The sequence below is a fragment of the Pelodiscus sinensis genome, chromosome 2 (genome assembly GCF_052426305.1).
Source record: "Pelodiscus sinensis isolate ZL-2025 chromosome 2, ASM5242630v1, whole genome shotgun sequence".
NCBI lineage: Eukaryota > Metazoa > Chordata > Testudines > Trionychidae > Pelodiscus > Pelodiscus sinensis.
In genome coordinates this window covers 169,070,343-169,090,777 of record NC_143053.1, presented here as the reverse complement: position 1 = coordinate 169,090,777, position 20,435 = coordinate 169,070,343, and the positions used below count along the sequence as shown (strand labels likewise).

General features: G+C 40.1%; 1 protein-coding gene across 3 annotated transcripts in view; it reads left to right on the top strand.

Annotated features, from left to right (window-relative positions):
• Positions 1–20,435, top strand: part of SUGCT (succinyl-CoA:glutarate-CoA transferase) — a 477,897-nt gene that overhangs the window by 230,078 nt on the left and 227,384 nt on the right. For all 3 annotated transcript variants that reach the window (XM_006124080.4, XM_089776539.1, XM_006124079.3), the window contains one exon: positions 6,032–6,134. In XM_006124080.4, coding sequence (XP_006124142.3) covers positions 6,032–6,134 — 103 coding nt within the window. The remainder of the gene's footprint in view (positions 1–6,031; positions 6,135–20,435) is intronic.

The window sequence follows — 20,435 nt, the reverse complement described above, 5'->3', positions numbered from 1 at the left end:
AAGCAAGAGAAGGACAGTATAAAATTAGGTCCAGAGAAGAGGGACAAAAATGAAAAGGGAAATGGCTAAACACTTGTATGAATGTTAATGACACTGGGATTGTTTACTTTAGAGAGGACATGATAAAAGGAAGCAAAATAATGAAGGGTCTGTGAAAGGTAGATCTGTAACTTCTCTTCTCTCTGAATTCATGAGAGAGAGAAATTGAAAGATAGAAAATTAAAAACTGATACACAAGCTTTTTCATACAATATGTAATTAGTCTGCAAAATGAGTGCTACAGGAGGTCTTTAAGGCCAAGAATGTAGTAAGATCCAAAGAAAAATTGGCCATTAAAGTGGATAACAAGAATGTGAAGAATTAGAATAGTTAATGCAAAAAAAAAAAAGTATATTGGAAGAGAGAAATCCTGTACATCAGATCTTAAATAAGTTTCTGTTAGGGATTAGATGTGACCTTCAAAGGAATACAGAGTCATCATTTCTCTTTTTTTTTTTTGGGGGGGGGGGGTTTCTTACTCTAAAACATTTGGTTCTTTCTGGATACTGTCAGAGGAGATACTGATCTGGATTAAGATTCGCTTTGAAATATCTTTGGTATTAATCAAATGATACAATTTAAAATAGATTTTAAAAGTGTTATCACATGTTGTGCTTGAAAATAGGTAGTTTCAGCTAATCATATGATATGGATTTCATGACCATAAATTAGTTCTGTTAGTAGTACTAGCATTACTATCTGTACTTCTAAATTTCTAACATTATGATTTAGTAAAATTTCCTCCTGTTCAGAAGGCCAGCACAAGCCCTTGCACTAGTATTCTTCATATTATTGTCCCTATAGGTGCTCCACATGACGTTGTGCACACACCTGGGCACTCTTGATTGGAGAATTTGTCAGCAGTATCAGTTGGTCTGTCTACACATGTCTTTGCTTAATGGGAGAGGGTGGTAAAGCTGCTGCTGATGAAATTCCTTCTCTGTCATGTTCAGCTTGTATAGCTGCCTACTGGACACCACATCTTGCTTATTTTTCTTATTTATCTTTTATTTCTTTAATGGTTTCCTTTTACTGGTATTTTTCTATTACAGCAGATCTCAAACTGTGGGTCAGGACCCAATGGGCACCAGCGTCAAGACCTAAGCTGCACTGCCTGGGCTGAATCCGAAGGCAGAGGGATTCAGCCAGGGGCAGCATAGCTCATGTTACAGCCCCCTGCCTGAAGTTGACGTCTTTGGCTATGGTCCCCCACCCAGGGCAGTGGGGCTCAGGCAGGGTCAAACTTCAGTGTGTCCCCTTTTCCCTGAGGTCATATATTAACTTTTGTTGTTAGGGGGTTGTGGTGCAATGGAGATTGAGAAACCTTGTTCTATTTAATTTAGGACAACTTTGTGCTCCCCCAGTCCTTGTTTGGTCAAGGCCTACTCTCCATTCAACCCTTTACATCTCCAACCTTTGCTGACAGAGCATGCCCAATACCCTGGGATTCTTGCCTTGACAGACCTGCCACAGATCCTTCACCTTCAGCAATAGGCATTCCAACTGCCTTGGAGAGACTCGTGTCCTCTCTAAGGGCATGTCTAAACTTGCCCTCTACTTCAAAGTAGGGGGGCAAATGAAGCATACCGAAGTTGCAAATCAAGTCCAGGATTTAAATATCTCGTGCTTGATTTGCATGTTTCCGGCCGGTCGCCATTTTAGAAATTCACTAGCCTGGAGTAACTGCCCGCGTCTACACGCGGCAGTGAAACGGGAGTCCGATTTAAAGCCTCTAATTCGAATTAGCTGGTAAACCTTATTGCAGGAGGAATACCAGCTAATTCGAGTTAGGGCTTTAAATCAACTCCTGTGTCACTGCCGTGTGTAGACGTGGGCAATTACTCTGGGCTAGTGAATTTCTAAATTGGCAACCAGCTGGGAACATGCAAATCAAGCGCGGGATATTTAAATCCCGGCCTTGATTTGCAACTTTGGTATGCTTCATTTGCCTCCCTACTTCGAAGTAGAGGGCAAATGTAGACATTCCCATAGTGAAAGGAAATTCACAAGTAGATCCAGAAAACTGAGAAGGGACAGATTGAAACTGCTTCTTACAGAGTGCCCTCTGACATCCATGGTATCTGTCCCACCCCTATTCTTTACCCTCAGTTGTTCAGAATGTGCTGGTCACTGCCCCAGCTCCATTAAGCAAGGACATGAGGGCCTATCAGATTCTTTGAGACCATTGAAGAGATTATATTTGCTGGAAATGGAGACCCAGAGAAGCAGAAAGTCATTCACTTGTTCGGAAACGAGGAGCCCATCCCAGTAGGGGTATCACTGAGGATTCTACCTCCTCAGGTAGTGAGGTTACAGCATCATCAAAAAAGATCTCAACAGACTGACAGACCTCCTGGAAGGTAACCTTAAGCAGCACTGGTGTCAGTACCAGAAATGGAACCTTCTGAACACAGGGACTCATCCAAGTCCAAGGTCTTAAAGTCAGTGTCTTCAATGTCTCAAGTCACAGTAAAGAACACGCGGACCACTCTTCAGTACTATCTCCAGTACCTCACAATTATCCAGATTCTTCAGTCTCATCCAGGCTTCCCTCTGAGGGGGACCTCCTAATCTAAAAGAACATGAATCCTCTTTTGAGGAGTAGGAAAGCCTTTTACAAAGACTTGACCACGGGAGACCGTGCACTTATTTGTCTCCTCCTGTCTTCCAGTAGTGACATGACCCCTGGTACTGATGCCTTTTGCTCCTAGACTGGATACAGGTGATTACTGGCAAAGACACCCTGAAGTCCTGCCTTGTTCCTTATGGCCCAGTACAGTGGGCTTTTTGGAACTGTGGGGCTCTGTATGTGAACAGTTCTATGGTTACACTTATGCAAGAACAACAGTCATTGCCACTGGGACACCTTCCACAGGAAGAACCTCCAGAAAAGCAGGAGCTAGGCACTGGGGAGGAGACGCCACCATCTTACATGTCCTGTTCCTCACCAGATGAGGTTGTTATGCCTGCCCACTCACCCTGCTATCCTGTGAGATGATTTCAAGATGTTTCAAGGCCTCAAGCACAAGATCTGAGAGTCCTTACAGCTCCTGCTAAAGGAGATCAATGTTCTTTGATGAATGTTTTACATACTTTCCCTCAAGAGAAAATTGCCTTGCCCTTCACTTGAGTTAGCAGCAGCCTGCATGGTGTGGCAAACACTAGCAACCCTACCCCACCTACTTTTAAGCAGACCGATAAATACTATATTCCTTCCAAGGGTTCAGCGTATCCTTTCCCCCACCCCGTCTCTAACTCTTTAGTCATTGAAGCAATCAGTCTAAGAACTAGACTGTATTGGTCATGATCAGCCCTCTTTCACAAGCAACTTAAATGCATAAACCTTCTTGGTAACAAAACTACTCTTCAGCTGCTCTGCAATTCATGGTGTCCAACTAACTGGTAGGCCTCAATGGGAAAATATGACTTCTAAAAAAATATTTCAGGTTTTCTAATTTCGGTGAACGTCTTTCACAGAACCAGAAGGAGCAGTTCTAGGATCTTATCACAGAAGCACAGACATTTTCCAAGGCTTCTCTTCATGATTAACTCAGAAGGGCTGATGGAGCTTTGTTCTCGGTAGCTACCACCATTGTTCATGCATAGAGTATCTTGACTGCAATCCTCCAGCCTTCCCTGGGAAATACAAAACACTGTGGAGGATTTTTGCATTTGAAGGGCTGAAGCTCTTGAGAGGTTCATGTACAGATCTCTCTGCTCCCACCAAAGACTTGCTCGATACTTTGGCATCTACACACCTGTGATAAGGGAACACAGCAAGTCTCATACAGCTCAATGGTTTTGCCCGTTTTTCAAACCATGAGACTCACTGAACTTCCCATAAAGAAACCTGTATTTCTCAAGAAGGTTTCATTGCTGAGAAGGAACTGGAGAGGTGGCAGATGCCTTCCACATACCAGAGCATAAGAATGATGTATAGGGAACAGGTGTCATCCTGTGGACACTGAGAATATCTCTCATCAAGGGACAATGTGCATGAAGTACCACAGGAACAAAACAACTCAAAGAACTCTAGTTACAGTGCACTGTAAGTAACATCATCTTTTGTTTCACTGCTTTGAAATGCAAATGCCTTGTGCACCAGGATGAATTTCCCCATCATGTTGGATAATTATCACTGCCTGTAATATACATTCAATATACTTCATGAAAATTGGATAAAATCCCTTCTGTACAGAAAAGAGAAGTATAAATGAAGCTAGGATAGGTGCCTATACAATATGCAATACAGTACATTGTAGCATGGCTTATCTTCATAGCATTTTCATCCCAGAGTATCACAGAATACTGTACAGCCAGTTACAGTCTATACATGAAAATATATGTAATGTGCACAAGTTATCCATAGGTTATTTTTTGCTATAGTTTTGCTTCTATTGCCTTTGGATACGTCTACAAAGCAACATTATTTCGAAATAACTTGCCTTATTTTGAAATAACTGTCAGTCCGTGTCTACACAGCACAGTTATTTCAAAATTTAATGTGAAAATACTGTCAAGATGGAGGATTTCTTATTCTGACTCTTGTAACCCTCATTGTATGCGGAGTAAGCAAAGTCGAAAGAAGAGTGCTCTATTTTGAAATAAGTGCTATGTAGAATCTCCCAATTTCGAAATAAGCTATTTTGAAACAAGCTATGCAATTGACATAGCTTATTTTGAATTAAGCCTTGCTGTGTAGATACACCCAATTGTGTTTAATACTTATTTTAACATTTGTATTAGCTATCCAGAGATGTCCATGTACAGTGCATTTTTAAACTAAAAGTAGTGTTGATAATGTTGATGATCAGGAACTTGGAAATGGTGAGCTAGAAAATGCCAGTTAGGCAGGAAAACAAAGGAAACATACTACATCTCAGTTCCTTCACATGTTTGACTATAGCATGACAATTACTTCTCTCGGTCTTTTTAATGTGACCAGTATCTTAGCAGACAATCATGTTATGTATCTTCAGGATTATGTAACATAATCATGTTATGGGAGGTGAAATCCATCATCGGTGACTCGTCGTAGCACTCTGGAGTTGCACAGCCCCTCTGTGCCCCTGCCAAAAATCGAATTGCTAAATGGGGTGTCCTCACATACTCCTCCATCCCTCCCTGTACTTCCTCCCTGCCTCTGGAGGCACCAGTTGCCCCTGGAAGCCATATCAGTTTATTCTGCTTCAGAAACCAATAGAAAATATCACCTTATACTTGCTAGTTACTGCCTTTGCTTCAGGACCATTTGTATTAACTGGACATAGGAAACTCTGCCTCGACAAACGTAGAATTGCACTTAGGAAATAGGATGCAAGTATCATAAGAGGGAACTATGGTAGAGACAAGGACTTCTGATTCTGAAAATTGAATGCTTTCAAGGAAATGAGCTAAGCTTTATAAACGATGTAAAAAGACTTGGAATGTTGTATTATGCAGGATAAGCAGATCACACATATGCTCAGCCGGATGTCCTGAGGACTGATTATATAATCGTACAGCAAATAAATATGTAGTAGATGTTGTTATCTGACCAACAATTGTGTTTTGTTAATTCTGACATATGTTTCAAATGTAATGGAGGAAAAACATTGTGCTGCTTTAAATCAGTGATTTTTATGATCAAAAATAGAACACTTTTGTACATTAGACTCTTACCAATATCATATCTATTCGTTTGTTAAATAAATAAAATATGCAGCTTATTACTGTAATTAAGGTCTCGAGGAAACCCATTGATCCATATTTGAAACTGTTGATAATTTTAGTTTGCATCAATGGTGTATTGCATCAGACAATCAGAGAGAATTATAAGTCAGTCTAACCAGGATCTTTGCCCTAAGGCTTAGTATTTGCATTTCCAAAGACCACGTGCAGCACATTTTTGTTGTATTATTGACTGCCTGGGAAGAAATCAGTGAGGGGTGTTCTACATTCTTTGGAATCTAAAATGGAGAGTTTAAACCACATGCTCCTTGTTTGTTCCTAGATTTTCAGAAGAAATGACCACCAAATGGCTCGAACTCTTTGAAGGTAGTGGTGTTCCATATGGTCCAATCAACAGTATGCAGCAAGTGTTCTCAGATCCTCAGGTTAGTTCTCACAGAGCCTTTTTGATACACGAGTAACATGTTTTGCAAATCTTAAATAACAATTGCTTTCTTCCACAACAGCTTTCAGCTACCTATAAAAATGGGATTTAAGTCATTGGCTTTAATTATGAAGCTAGTAACATGGTATCATTGCAAATGATAATTAACTGCTAAACCTAAAATGGATTGCACATTTGGAAATACAGACTTTTCCATGTTGCATCAGACCATGGGTATATTAAGTCTTACGCAATTGCTGTCCTCAGTTGTCAATATCTGATTCTTCAGAGGACAGAATGGGAAAAATCTGTAATGTTTTTCTAGGCAAATACTGAAGTGTAAGGAAATAATTCTTCACTCTCAGAAGCAATCATCCTGTTCTATAGAGCAGATATCACTACAAATTATGTATATTTTTAAAAATGATGAAGCTTTAAATATAGTTGAATGAGAATTTAAAGCAGAAATATTTTGATCCTTTTCTTGCCAAGCAACTTCCAAGAATCAAGAAGAATTTGTCTTTCGTGTTTGGTATTTCACAAAGTTAAATGTTTCTTTTATTCATAACAGATACTATACATTTAGTTAAAATATTCTCCCTTTCTTATGCCCATAAACTTAGGAAAGCTGGGTATTGACTGATTTTTTTCCCCCACAGGAGCTTTTTGGGTTGCTTGTTCATACAACAGCTCAGTTTGTGTCAAAGATACAGGCTATTTGCACCTATTCTGCTACTCAGTGAATCTTATTTAAATGAAGCTATAAATCTATTGTGCGTGAATGGAAATGCATGCACAGTGAACATGCTCTGAATCAACTAGCTGATAAAGGAATGAGATTGCTCAAGGGATCAAAATGCACCACTGAAAATGGTAAAATAGGATTGACTACTGATATAAATGAAGCTATTCTGTATGTTGTATGTGCTGTGCACCAGTACATGCTATAAGTGTGCAGAAATATAAAAAGAACAGCAAATGAGTGTGTGATCAAAGAACATATTTATTGTATAGCAAGAGCTTGTATTTATAAAACTACTGCTGCATAAAAGTGGAAGTTTTGGTAGATTAATGCAGTGTTACTCTTTGAAATGAGGTAGCACCATGCTGACTTTGCCTATGGAAGATAACCAGCCAACTTTCTCACATCATAATTTTCATAGGGATTAAGTTTGGATTTTGAATACTACATTACAGGAGGCTTTTTTTTTTTTTTTTTACTAAAGGGTTAGATGGGAGGCAGTTATACATAGGGTGATACTGAAAAGAAGATCCCGCACATTTTGTTTTGTGCACCACACGATTAAAAAAATCCAATGATGATATGAGAGACGGGTTTTTAGAGCTTAAAGCAATGATGTGTTAATGAGGGCAAAGAAGGAGTATCATGAAGATGCTCCAGGAGAACTGCATACCAAATTGCAGGGAGGATTCTGGTGGCTTCCCTGCTTCTGACCAAGTTTTCCTCCTGCCTGGAGGGATACTGTTAAATCATCTCTGCCATGGGACGCATACTGATGCCTTTGTCTTTGAAATTGACCAGATTCCACCAAATGTCAGGTTTTTCAGATTGTTTTCCCACTAAGGATCATGCTTCTTTACAACTTCCTTTATAGAACTTCCTGAAAATGGTGTCCTTTTCACAATATGACACTGTCACTCTGCTCTCATCACTACTTGGGAACACAATATAAGCTGTTCTAGTTCAGCTTAATGGGCTTGTTTACTGAGTGGTGTTGTCTCCTTCCCTTCTTTATAGTTCTGAGAGCATGCTTGTATTCAAATGGGAAAACAAGGGAATAAGTCCCCATTTCTCCTGGGACTCAGGGTTTCTCGTATAGTTAGAAATGTGTTTTAGAATCCCCTGTTGAAATATTAGCATCACATCACTGGGTTTGATATACTTTCTACACCCCTTATCTCCTCTGAGAGGTGACTCCAAGAGAAAGCACCAATGCAAAGAGCAGTAAACTGTCTTCCATTTGTGTTGAATATTTAGTTTACATTTTGAATTGCACTTTATATTTCTGTGGTGAGTACTCCAAACATCTGCAGATGGGTCCTTCATTGCCCTTCCTGATCCACTATACAAAGAGTGACTTGGACTCAGAAGTTCAGGGCCAATTTAAGAAAAAGTTAATGGGCTTGCACCTACTCCTTTTGGGGGAGAGGAGGGGATGCCAGTTTTCAATTGTGCATTCTAACCACTGTACTTGTGTTTCAACCACATCCACATGCCTGCATACACCATCAACCTGCTAAATACCTTCTCACTCTTCAACAATTTTACCCTTTCATAGACTGTCTTGTCAATGTACTTCCTGCACTACAATGGACTGGGAACAAGACAAACTGAAAATCCAGCAGTTGCTCAGGATCAAAGGATGTTAAATACTGGTTAATTTACTAGTCGAGTAGTCGATAGAATTTCCATAGACTACTCAACTAGTCTATAGGCACTTCCGCATTCCTTCTTTGAAATGTACAACAGTCCCCCCTGACTCTGGGCTGCATGTGGGCGTGCTAGCTTTGAAATGCACAAGAGTCTCCAAATGGAGGATCCTGTGCATTTCAAAGCAGAAGAGCCTTCATGGAGTCTGGGGTTAGCGGGGTATAACCCAGCTGATCCTGGGCTCTGATAGCATTTCCCCAGAACCTGGGGTCAGATGGGGACTCACCAGCTGATTCTTGGTTCCACAGAAATGCTGTGTGGAGCCTGGGATCAGCTGGGGAGTCCCCTGCTAACCTCTGGCTCCATGCGGCGCTGCTGCTTTGAAATGCCGAGGTGGGGATCAGCTGTGAGGCGTTGGCCCTTTGAACTCCACCTTGGCGTTTCAAAGTGGCAGCACAGCAGATCCTGGGCTCAGCTGTGTGGTGCTGTCGCTTTGAAGTACTCACTCCTACATCCTGTCCTTGCTGCCTCTATTAATAGAGATAGAAATGTAGCTGTGTTAGTCTGGTGTAGCCGAAACAAAAAACAGGACTATGTAGCACTTTAAAGACTAACAAGATGGTTTATTAGGTGATGAGCTTTCGTGGGCCAGACCCACTTCCTCAGATCAAATAGTGGAAGAAAATAGTCACAACCATATATACCAAAGGATACAATTAAAAAAATGAACAAATATAAAAAGGACAAATCAAATTTCAGAACAGAAGGAGGATGGGGGGGAGGTAAATGTCTGTGAGCTAATGATATTAGAGGTGATAACTGGGGAAGCTATCTTTGTAATGGGTAAGATAAATAGTGTCTTTATTCAAACTTAGATGTAAAGTGTCGAATTTAAGCATGAATGACAGTTCAGAGGATTCTCTTTCAAGTGTAGTCTTAGAAGGCCTTTAAAGCAGGATGCAGGTAAGCAAGTCGTTGAGACAATGTCCTTGCTGGTTGAAATGGCAAGAAACTGTTTTTTCTTTGTGATCCTGTCTAATATCTGTTTTGTGGGCATTGATCCTTTGGCGAAGTGTCTGAGACGTTTGTCCAATGTACATAGCAGACGGACACTTTCGGCACATGATAGCATAAATTATATTTCTGGATGCGCAGGAATATGTGTTCTTGATCTTATAACTCACTTGGTTAGGTCCAATAATGGTATCAGCTGGCAACAGTGTTTGTTGCAAGGGAAGGACCAGGGTTGGTATTAGTGTGGTATGTCCTGTGGTTGATAGTAAGAATCATCTTGAGGTTAGGTGGTTGTCTATAGGAGACTATGGGTCTATCTCCCAGAGCCTCTTGGAGTTTAGTATCCTGTTCCAGTATAGGCTGTAGTTTATTGATAATGTGTTGGACAGGTTTAAGTTGGGGACTATAGGTGATGACAAGTGGTATTCTATTGTTGATTTTCTTGAGTCTGTCTTGAAGTAGGTGGTTTCTAGGTATTTGTCTGGCTATTTTAATTTGCTTTTTTATTTCTCTGGGTGGGTAATTGAGGTTTATAAATGCTTGGTAGAGATCCTGAAGTTTCTGGTCTCTGTCAGTGGGATTAGAGCAGATGCGGTTATATCGAAGGGCTTGGCTGTAGATGATGGATCGTATGGTGTGTTCTGGGTGGGAGCTGGAAGCATGTAGGTAACTGTATGAGTCAGTGGGTTTTCTGTAGAGAGTGGTGTCTAATTTTCCATTGCTGATTTGTACTGTGGTGTCCAGGAAATGGATCTCTCGTGTAGAATGGTCCAGGCTGAAATTGATGGTGGGGTGTAGGTTGTTAAAATCTCTGTGGAATGTCTCCAGTGTTTCTTGGCCATGCGTCCAGATCATAAAGATGTCATCGATGTAGCGTAAGTAGAGAAGGGGTAAAAGGGGACGGGAGTTGAGGAAACGGTGTTCTAGGTCAGCCATAAAGATATTAGCATACTGTGGGGCCATGCATGGGTACACACATGGCTCCAATGACTCATACAGTTACCTACATGCAATCCCTTACGGAAAAGGGATGCAATCTAGATGTAGCCAGGGATTTATCATAACCAGCTAACGCACTTTTAACATCAACTTGCCTTGCTTCAACCAGCGGCTTTTGATAGATTTCCCTTTTCACCCCCATTGTTTCCTAAACCTCTTCAGGGTTGGGGGTGGGTGGGTGTTTTTGTTGTTGTTGGTTTTTTTTGGGGGGGGGGGGAGTGGCAGTCTAATATAATTCAGTAGTCATTGTAAGATGTGGGCACACACCACTGGTAACTGAGGCTTTACAATGTAGTGCATTTCAGTAGCCATCAAAGCATTATGCCAGCACAGCTGTTAACAATGCTGCAAAATACTTTACAGTGCACTACAAGACCTTTAGTAGCCAAAGACCAAGAACATGTGGTATAACTGAAGAGGAATGGAAGCAAGTCTAAAAGGGAGGATTGAAATTATATATAGTTTTATCAACTGTAGGCATGTTTCTTTCCCTCCTCCCCATTTTAGTAAACAAATGCCCCTATAATTTGGAGGCATGGGGGTCTAAAAGGGCCTGTACACTTTTTTGCAAGCTCACACTAAAACAATAACTCTTCTGACCTTGGGATGCTTTGTTAACATCATTAACAGCTTCAGTCTCCAAAACACATTAAGTTTTTGACTAAGCTGGATCAGCAGGTGACATATTTTTTCCACAATTGAATGAAATGTTATATACCTTTCCCCAGTTGATTATAGTCCTTTGTTCATTTGTGGTGTTAAAATGAAAACTGCATGCATGCATTCTCACTACTAAGTCTATCAGCATGTGTGTGAAGAGAAGAGAGACAGAGGTTAAAAGGGCTGAGAGAGTCATTTGCTCTGTTAGGGTCACTGATACAATAGTTAAGAAAACATTCAAATAGTTAATATTTGTTAGAGGGACAACTTGCTTTCCTTAAAAAACGGAGTGGGAGGGGAGGAGAGAGAGTGTCATTTGCTCTGTTAGGGTCACTGATACAATAGTTAAGAAAATATTCAAACCTGTTAGAGGGACAACTTGCTTTCCTTAAAATATGAGAGAGAGAGAGAGAGAGATTTATAGAAGCTCATATAAAGATACTCTATAGGCTGACTGCTTGCAGCATTTTATATTGAGACTTTTTCCAAGTTCCCTCTTTCTAAAATATGTTCTTTTAATCAGGCCAAGATCATATAGTACATTAAAGGAATTCTTTAAAAGTTTTGAAAACTCACTGGATGACCTCACTATGGTCCTATTTAACGCACCCTTAGGAACATGTGTATGAAATATAATGTGGTTTGAGGTTTTCCAAACAATACGAACTTAAAAGAGAATATATTTTTTTACTGAATCAATTCAAATTCCTGAAAAAAGATAAAACAAAAACAGGTATGCACCATACTACCGATAGGCCATGAAGCATAAAGCTCTCTGGTTGTTAAGGAAGGGAAATAAAAGTATTCTTCTTACTTTTCTTTATGCAGTGTACTGCCTACTATAGTCACCATATATTGCCGTTGTTTCTGAATGGCTGGCACAGATTTAAAAAAATGAGGCTACATCATGGATAATTTAATAATTAATGGTTAGCCAGTGTAAACCACACTTCTTGATACATTTTAGCATATTAATGCTGTGAGCAGAAAATCCCAAAATGGTATTTTTTTTAGCAGAACAGTTACAGACATACCACACAAGTTGAGTACATCAGGTGTAAGACATCACTCTGATGCATCACTTCTGAGAAATATTGGGAGGGAAATATCAGAGTTGAAATATCACAGCTGGCTCTGATTTCAGCTCATGCCAAACACCTGCAAGCTCTAAAAGGATACCAAAACAAAACTCCACCCTGTGGCAGAAGGCCATCCCTTAACAACCCTTCCCTGACTTTACATCACTATAAAAATTAATTTAACATTTTTACAGAAACCTTATTCTTCCTGTCCCAGAAGACTAATACAGTTCTGTTAGCCATTCTTCTGAAAATGCCTTAGAAACAAAAAATTAAGGATTGAAATATTTGATAGTTGAAAATTATCTGATATTTTCATCTCATTATTTCTGAAAGTCTGTGAAATTGGTGAATTTTATTAACCTCTAGATATATAATATTCTGTAAGTCATTTCAATTGAACACATCCTGACAATTTTTTCTAGCATCTGGTAAAAGCTTCCACAATTGAAGTTATGAACGCAAAAAGCAACTCAAGAAACAAAGTGCATTTTAATGTGTTTTATATATATATATTTTTAATGGATGCACTTAAAGGACCATGTTTTGAATCACTTTAGTGGTTAATAGTTACTGAAACAGTTTTGCAGTCCACTAAGACTATTCAAGTCAAGTGAAATTATATTCTTGCTGTAATACTTCAGGAAATTTCTTATATACAGTGGTTCCTGCAACTGAAATTGTTGATGAAAGCCTTTAGATTATATATTGTTTCTGGAAGTAATTTCTAGTAGATAAGTGAAAGAGATTGATTAAATGTTGCATGTATCCCTTTAAATATTTAAATTTAATATTTAAATTTTCCAATGGATTTTTTTTCTCCATAAAATGCCATTGTGTTAAAAGCAAAGCATTTTGTAAGCACATGGATGGAGCCTTTGAAAACATGGTTTTGAAATGAAAATTGGAGAAAAAGCCCTTTCCAAATGAAATGTTTCAAGTTCAGAATTACTTTTCATTTTAATTTTTAAAATTTTGTACTGCTAAGTGTAATCCTACATCAGTTGCAATCCATTGAACAATTTCAACTTTGTCAACATGTTGATTGCCCCCAAATACAATTGTTTAAAGAAATTTGATTTGTGGTACAATGTGAATTTTTTGTTTTCCTTCTGTTCTGAAAATGAAAAAGATTTCCAAATTATTCAACTCCCCTTCTAATAAAAATATGGTTCCAAAACACTTTAGGACGGTAGTGGGCAATCCTGTGGCCCATCAGAGTAATGTGTGTGGCATTTTGCTTATCATTGCCCACATGCAGATCTGCCAGGTTCCACTGATTTCTTTCTCCCTGTAGGTTCCCCCCCCCCCAACCTGTATTATTAAAGTGACACACACACAAAGCCAGGGTATGTGAAGTGAGGTATGTGCTAATTGGACACAACATTGACCACTCATGCAGATTGCTTATTGCTGCTATATGGCAGTGGCTCCGAAGCTTTCCAGACTGCTGTACCCCTTTAGGGAGTCTGATTTGTCCTGCATACCCCCATCTCACTCACAAAACTACTTGCATACAAAATAAGAGAAAATACAGAAATGTCAGCATATTATTACTAGGGCTGTCAAAACGCATTAATGCCTGCGATTAATGCTGGGCAGAATTAGAGTGTTAAAGAAGTTAACACGCATTAATTGCAGGAGGTTTGTGTGTGCGGCGCTGCATCTTTGAAACGCAGTGGCATTTCAAAGCGGTAGCGCTGCGCAGCTGACTCCGGTCTCGCTGTAGCATTGCGAAGGGGCAGCGCCATGCAGAACCTGGGATCAGCACTGTACACTTTGTATTCTGTGTGGTATTTGAAATCAATATATTTGAAGATGTAGAAAAAATCCAAAAATATTTAAATATATAGTATTCTTATTATTGTTTAACAGTGCAATTATTTGCGCAATTAATGATTTATTTTTTAATCGTACTATTAATCACGATTAATTTTTTTAATCTGTTGACATCCCTAATTATTACAGAAAAAATGTTTACTTTATCATTTTTACCTTGAAATTATAAAATAAATTAGTTGGAATATTATTAATACTGTGCTTACATTTCAGTGTATAGTATACAGTGCCGTATAAACTATTCATTGTATGAAATTTTAACTTTTACTAACTTTGTCAGTGCTTTTTATGTAGCCTGTTTTAAAACTAGACAAACATCTTGATGAGCTGATGTACATCCTGGAAAACCTCTGTATGTCCCCAGATCTACACATGCTCCTGATTGAGAATAGGAATGTTAACCCATAAGCCAACTAGTAAATATGAGGCTTACTGTTATGCTTACTTATTAACTGGCCTTTGCCAGTTAACTACAGTAGTAACCAGGCACAGTGGAGCTTAGGTTAAAACAAGTTCACTAGCTAACCATTTTAATATTCTCAGTTGAGAGCCATTGCTCTAGAAAGTCTGCTTGTAAGCATGTGTTGCATATGAGATTTTTCCTGCGATTGCTCCTGGCTGCTGAGGGATACTATGTGGCAAGGCATAGGAATTGAAAGCCGGGATGCTGTCTCTTCTGAGAAAAGTTTGATGCTCTCCCTTGCTGCCATCCGGAGCAGGACATATATAGCGGGGTAGAAGGAGGATAGGACATGTGAGGGATTAGGGGCATGAACCATATATATGTCAGTTTCAAATAGTCTATACTTAAGGCCCCGCAAACTTGCAATGATCTGAAGACAATGCTGTGGAGCTTGGAAGGAGCTGTGCTTGTGTGTAATTTCCTAATTAAAGTTCCTAACAGCATGTTAATCTAAGCAGCATTTTTGTTCTTGGGTACAGGGCAGTTTTGAGTCATAACTGAGCTATAATTACTCCAAGAATTTCAGTTACTCATAGTTTGGTGAATATTCTTATGTGTACTGAAACCCATAAACATATCCTTGAATGATTACATTATAATCCCATTACATTTTGCAAGGTAAGCAGTTTTATCCTTTGTCTTCTAAGGTATTTCTAAATGCTCAGAGGAGTTGATGCTGGCGACTCTGCAAGTGACATGCTTCCTGCAAAGTCTGTACTGAACCAGTGCCACTGCGTAATGATGATAGATGCTGTGCTGCTGGAAAGCAGTCATTTACACGTGCTGTGCATTCAAAGTTATGTGCACTATTGGTTACTAAACATCCTGAGAAGTCTCATAGAGGTAGCCGGGTTAGTCTGTATCTGCAGAAACAACGAGGAGTCCTGTGGCACCTTAGACTAACATGTATTAGAACATAAGCTTTCATGGTAAAACCCACTTCATCAGATGAATTGGAGTGGAGTTTACAGATTCAGAGGTTTATGTAAGGACAACAAAATAAAGAGGATACTTGTGTAAATGAGGCTAATCAAGTCAAGGTGGAAGTGGCTCATTCACAGCAGTTGATGTGGAAGCGTGGATATCGAGACGAGAAATTGCTTTTGTAATACATTAACAAGTTAAGATCCTTATTCAATTCTAAACTGATAGTTTGAATTTACAAACAAATTCCAGTTCAGCGGTCTCTTTGTAATCTAGTTCTGAAATCCTTTTATAGAAGGATGGCTACTTTCAAATCCATTAGTGAGTGTCCAATGAGGTTAAAGTGTTCACCTTTAGGTTTCTGTATGTTACTTTTCCTGATGTCTGACTTGTGTCCATTTATCCTTTGACATAGAAACTGTCTGGTTTAGCCAGTGTACATGGCAGAGGGGCACTGCTGGCACTTGATGGCATGTATTTAGTGGATGGGCCCCTGATGATGTAGTTTATGTGGTTAAGTCCCATGATGGTGTAACTTGTATAGATATGTGGACAGAGTTGGCAACAGAGTTTGTTGCAAAGATAGATGCCTGGGTAAGATTTTCCACAGTGTGTTGTGTGGCTGCTGGTGACTATTTGCTTCACGTTGGTGGTCTGTCTGGAGGTGATGACTGGCCTATTTCCCAAGTTCCATGAGAGTGAGGGATCATTTTCCAGGATAGGTTGTACATTCTCAGTGATGTGCTGGAAGGGTTTTACCTAGGGGATGTAGGGATGTAAGCGACTAGTCGACTAGACACTTCCCCCCCCCCCACCCTCTTGCTGCCTATATTAAAGAGAGGCAGCAAAGGGAGGGGCACAAGTTGGTACCAGATGGAGCCAGCTTAAAAGCCATTTCCTCTCCCCCCTCCAGCATCGTCTCCATGGGGGGCAGCGGGCAGTGGGGAAATGGGGATTAAAACAGTCCTGCTCGCACAGGTACCACTACTGCTCCTCTCCCTTTGGTATGTATAAGAGCTGCCTTCGGCTCTTGTACATTTCAAAAGAAGAGGCACAGAGGCGAACCCGTGCCAGCAGGGACTGCTTTGCTCCCTGCTGGTGCAGGTTCCCTCTGCGTCTCTCCCTTGGAAATATACAAGAGCCCTGGGCAACTACTCGATTAGCTGATTAATTGAAGTTTAACATCCTTAATAACCAGTGGTGTTCTGTTGTTTTCCTTTTTGGGCCTGTCCTGAGGCATTTTTAATAATATTATTAGTGTCCTGATCAGACGAGAAATAATATTTTACCAACTTAAATTCCCCCAGAAATTTCAGTTGAAGATGGTGTTCTTCACTTAGGGTACGTCTAGACTACATGCCTCCGTCGACAGAGGCATGTAGATTTATTAGTTCGAAAAAGGGAAATGAAGCGGCGATTTAAATAATTGCCGCTTCATTTAAATGTAAATGGCTGCCCTGCTCTGCCGATCAGCTGTTTGTCGGCAGATCGGGGCAGTCTGGACGCGCCGCAGATCTGCTGACAAACAGCTGATCAGCTGTTTGTCGGCTCAGCGCGGCAGTCATTTAAATTTAAATGAAGCGGCGATTATTTAAACCGCCGCTTCATTTCCCTTTTTCGAACTGTCTAATCTACATGCCTCCATCGACGGAGTCATGTAGTCTAGACACACCCATATTGTGCACTGTTCCCCTAAAAGTTATAGAAAGTAATATGTGTAGTTCTTATCATCCTAACAGGGTTGTTTATTGTTAGGTAAAGAAAAACCTCTATTTCTCCTTTTCAAAATATCAGAATTAAGTAGACATATATCCCAACTGAATTAAGTGAAGTTAGGACAGAAGGAGTCTCCATGGCTATCAAGGCAAAAGCTTTGGACTCTCAAAACCCTTTTCAGACATCTTTAAGTCCCTTATTTCAGTTAACTGTACTTGAGTTTTGACTTGTTTTTGAATTTCTCAATTTCATTGCCAGACGGTGTCCAGGAATTTCCTGTGAAAATAGATAGTCTGGGCCTCTTCTCTGAAATGGGGCTCTGCTCACACTTTTTGTACGGCTTTAACTAAATTGAGCTGAAACTGGAATAATTAAAGGTTATTCCACTGAAATGTAGATGGGATTATACTGGGTTAAAGGTGTTTATACAATTACAGCTTATTCCTATAAATTTGGGGAAATAAGATATAATAGGGATAAAGCATCTTAATACTTTATAGCTGCATTCACACTAGGGAATGTACTGCTTTTTCTGTTTTGATTTAAAAAAATAATCACACCTCTAACTGAAATCATAGTACAGGAACTTTGTGAACAAAGCTATAGTGTGTCTTTACTCTCCAGATGCCTTTTCTGGAGTTTTCAGCTCAGTTTATGAATCTTAAAATCAAACCACTTCCCCAGCTTTACCCCTTCATAAGTTGTGAGCTTCATCTACTCAATCTTGTATTATACCTATCCAACGAGTTTTGTAGCAAAAATACTGGTTTAACTGTGTGTTTCTTATTGATAATGAGGAAGTGACACACAAGAGGAGACCTACAGGTTTATGGAAGGGGACGCTAGAGATTTGAATGTCCAAATACCACACAATAACATCAATAAGTAAGGCAGGTTTTCTGTATTGTAGCCATTTTCCTTCTCATCCTGAGTGACTTCAATTATGTTTCATAAGAACATAAGAATGGCCAATACTGGGTCAGACCAAAGGTCCATCTAGCCCAGTATCCTGTCTTCTGTTCATTCCTACTAGGGCACCTGGCATTGGCCACTGTCAGAACAGGTAATCACGATGGGATCCATCCCCTGTTGCCCATTCCCAGAGGCCAAGGACACCATTCTTGCCTATTCTGGGGTAGTAGCTATTGATGGACCTATCCTCCATGAATATATCTGGCTCTTTTTTTGAACCCTGTTTTAGTCTTGGACTTCATAATATCTTCTTGCATGGAGTTCCACAAGTTGACTGTGCATTGTGTGAAGATTTCATTTTGATTCCAGCAAATAAGTTTTAAAGAAACAATCAGTAAAGCCAGGAACAATGATGACATATTTCGTAAAACACCAAGCTTTTTAAACCTACAGATGTCATTTCCACCTTACTTCAATTGTCTAGTTGGCAAATCTAAATTAAATGGGAGGTTGTGTTAATTTTTATTTGGCAAGAACAAAAAAAGATTTGCATGCTTGCTTTGGTTAATATTGTTGCTACCATCAGCACTTCTTTGAAACAATGCTTGTTGAGTCCTAAAAATCACAAAAGAGATATGAAGCTCATTTAAAAAAAAACACAAATATTTGATCAATGATTGAGTCCTCGGGGATGCCTCAGATGAATTTCAGATATTTACAACGACCCTAGAGGTGCATTGTAGAGGTGCACTTTGCTAAGTGTTTGCATTTCATACTGTAGCAAAGCTCCGACTGTTTCCTGGGGGTCTCATGCTACTGGTGGATAGTGCTCAGCCTCAGAGGCTCACTGTGGCCCTCCACACGGCCTCTTTCTTTACTAGAGGCAGGAGCCACAGCCTACGGAGTCATACTCCTCACAGGCTAGTTCATAAGTTTGGGGTAAACTCCCCTCTGGAGTCCTCATCTCACTTCTCAGGGCAGATTTTTTGTGATGACCTGGGGAGGGTTGGGGGGAGCCTGGGCCCACCCACTACTCTGGGTTCTGGCCCAAAGATGCTAAGGCAGCGGCAATAGGCAGGATCACTGCCATTCTCAATCCGGCAGCTTTTCCCTGCGCCACTTCCCAAACAATCCCTTTCAGTACCTTTCCTTTGGTACCTGCTCATCAGTACTCCATGCTCACCCACAGGGCTCCCCTGCACACTGTATTTTCTCCTTCCAGTCCTTCACTCTTTTCCTTCCCTCTTCTTTGCCTTGGGTGGGGGTGGCGGGGAGTGGAGAGACCTTTTAAAGCATCACTACAGGCTTTAATTGGTGGCAGGTGTCTAGCCTCTAGCTTCTGGCAAGCTCTAATTGACCCCAGGTGCCTGCCTGGTTATGCTGCAGTTAGGCTTGGGCTTTTTTTTTTTTTTTTTTTTTTTTTAAACTCAGGGAAGAGAAAGTGGTTCACCCAAGCCCCCCAGCATGTCTTCCCTCCATTGGTGTGCAGCAGCCAGCTAGTCTGGGTCTGTCGCAAAACATATTTGTGTTATATGTAATGACTCATGAAAGGGGATTCCCATAATTCACAGATAATCTTAGGAAGAGGACAGCAAACAAAACCCTACCAGTGATAGCACTAGAACAGGAACATGAGAATGAAAGAGAGAAGATGCAAAGATGATGTTTCAGAAGTTTTGACCGCAGTTCAGCAGTGGAAAGAGAGACAGACTCATGAATATGGCTAAGAAAGGAGGCTGTAATGTTGTTAACTTCTCTTAACTACTGAAAGGTGCAAAGCAGGACGGCAACAGTCATTGTGTTGAAGTTATTAGTGTGACTTCCCGGTTGGTTGTCAAGAATCAAGCCGGAAAAAAGCGGCAGCCATGTTAATGCAAATACCGCGGGGGATATTTAAATCCCCCGTGGATTTGCCTATTCCAAAGTGCTACATTAGCATCCCTTTTCCGGAAGGGATGCCAGTGTAGACACAGCCTTAAGGTTTTGCAGTGAGTTGATGCTGTAGCTTGATGCACATACATATATCTGGCCTTGAAGTTAAAGACTGATTTCTTGAATTGCCTTTTTTTTTCTGATATGCTTCCACATACCCAGTAATTAGTCTATTTCAATAGCATCATTGGTAAATATTTTTATACTAATCAAAGCAGTATGACATTCATCATCTCTTGTATGAAAGTTTAAAATACTTGGAAATCAATATCATATCTTTATCCCCTAAATGTGCTCTCCCACCATATAAAAATTAAATGTGATTAACTAAATGTAGCCATAATCAAAGGCAAAAAATGAGAAGCAATTTTT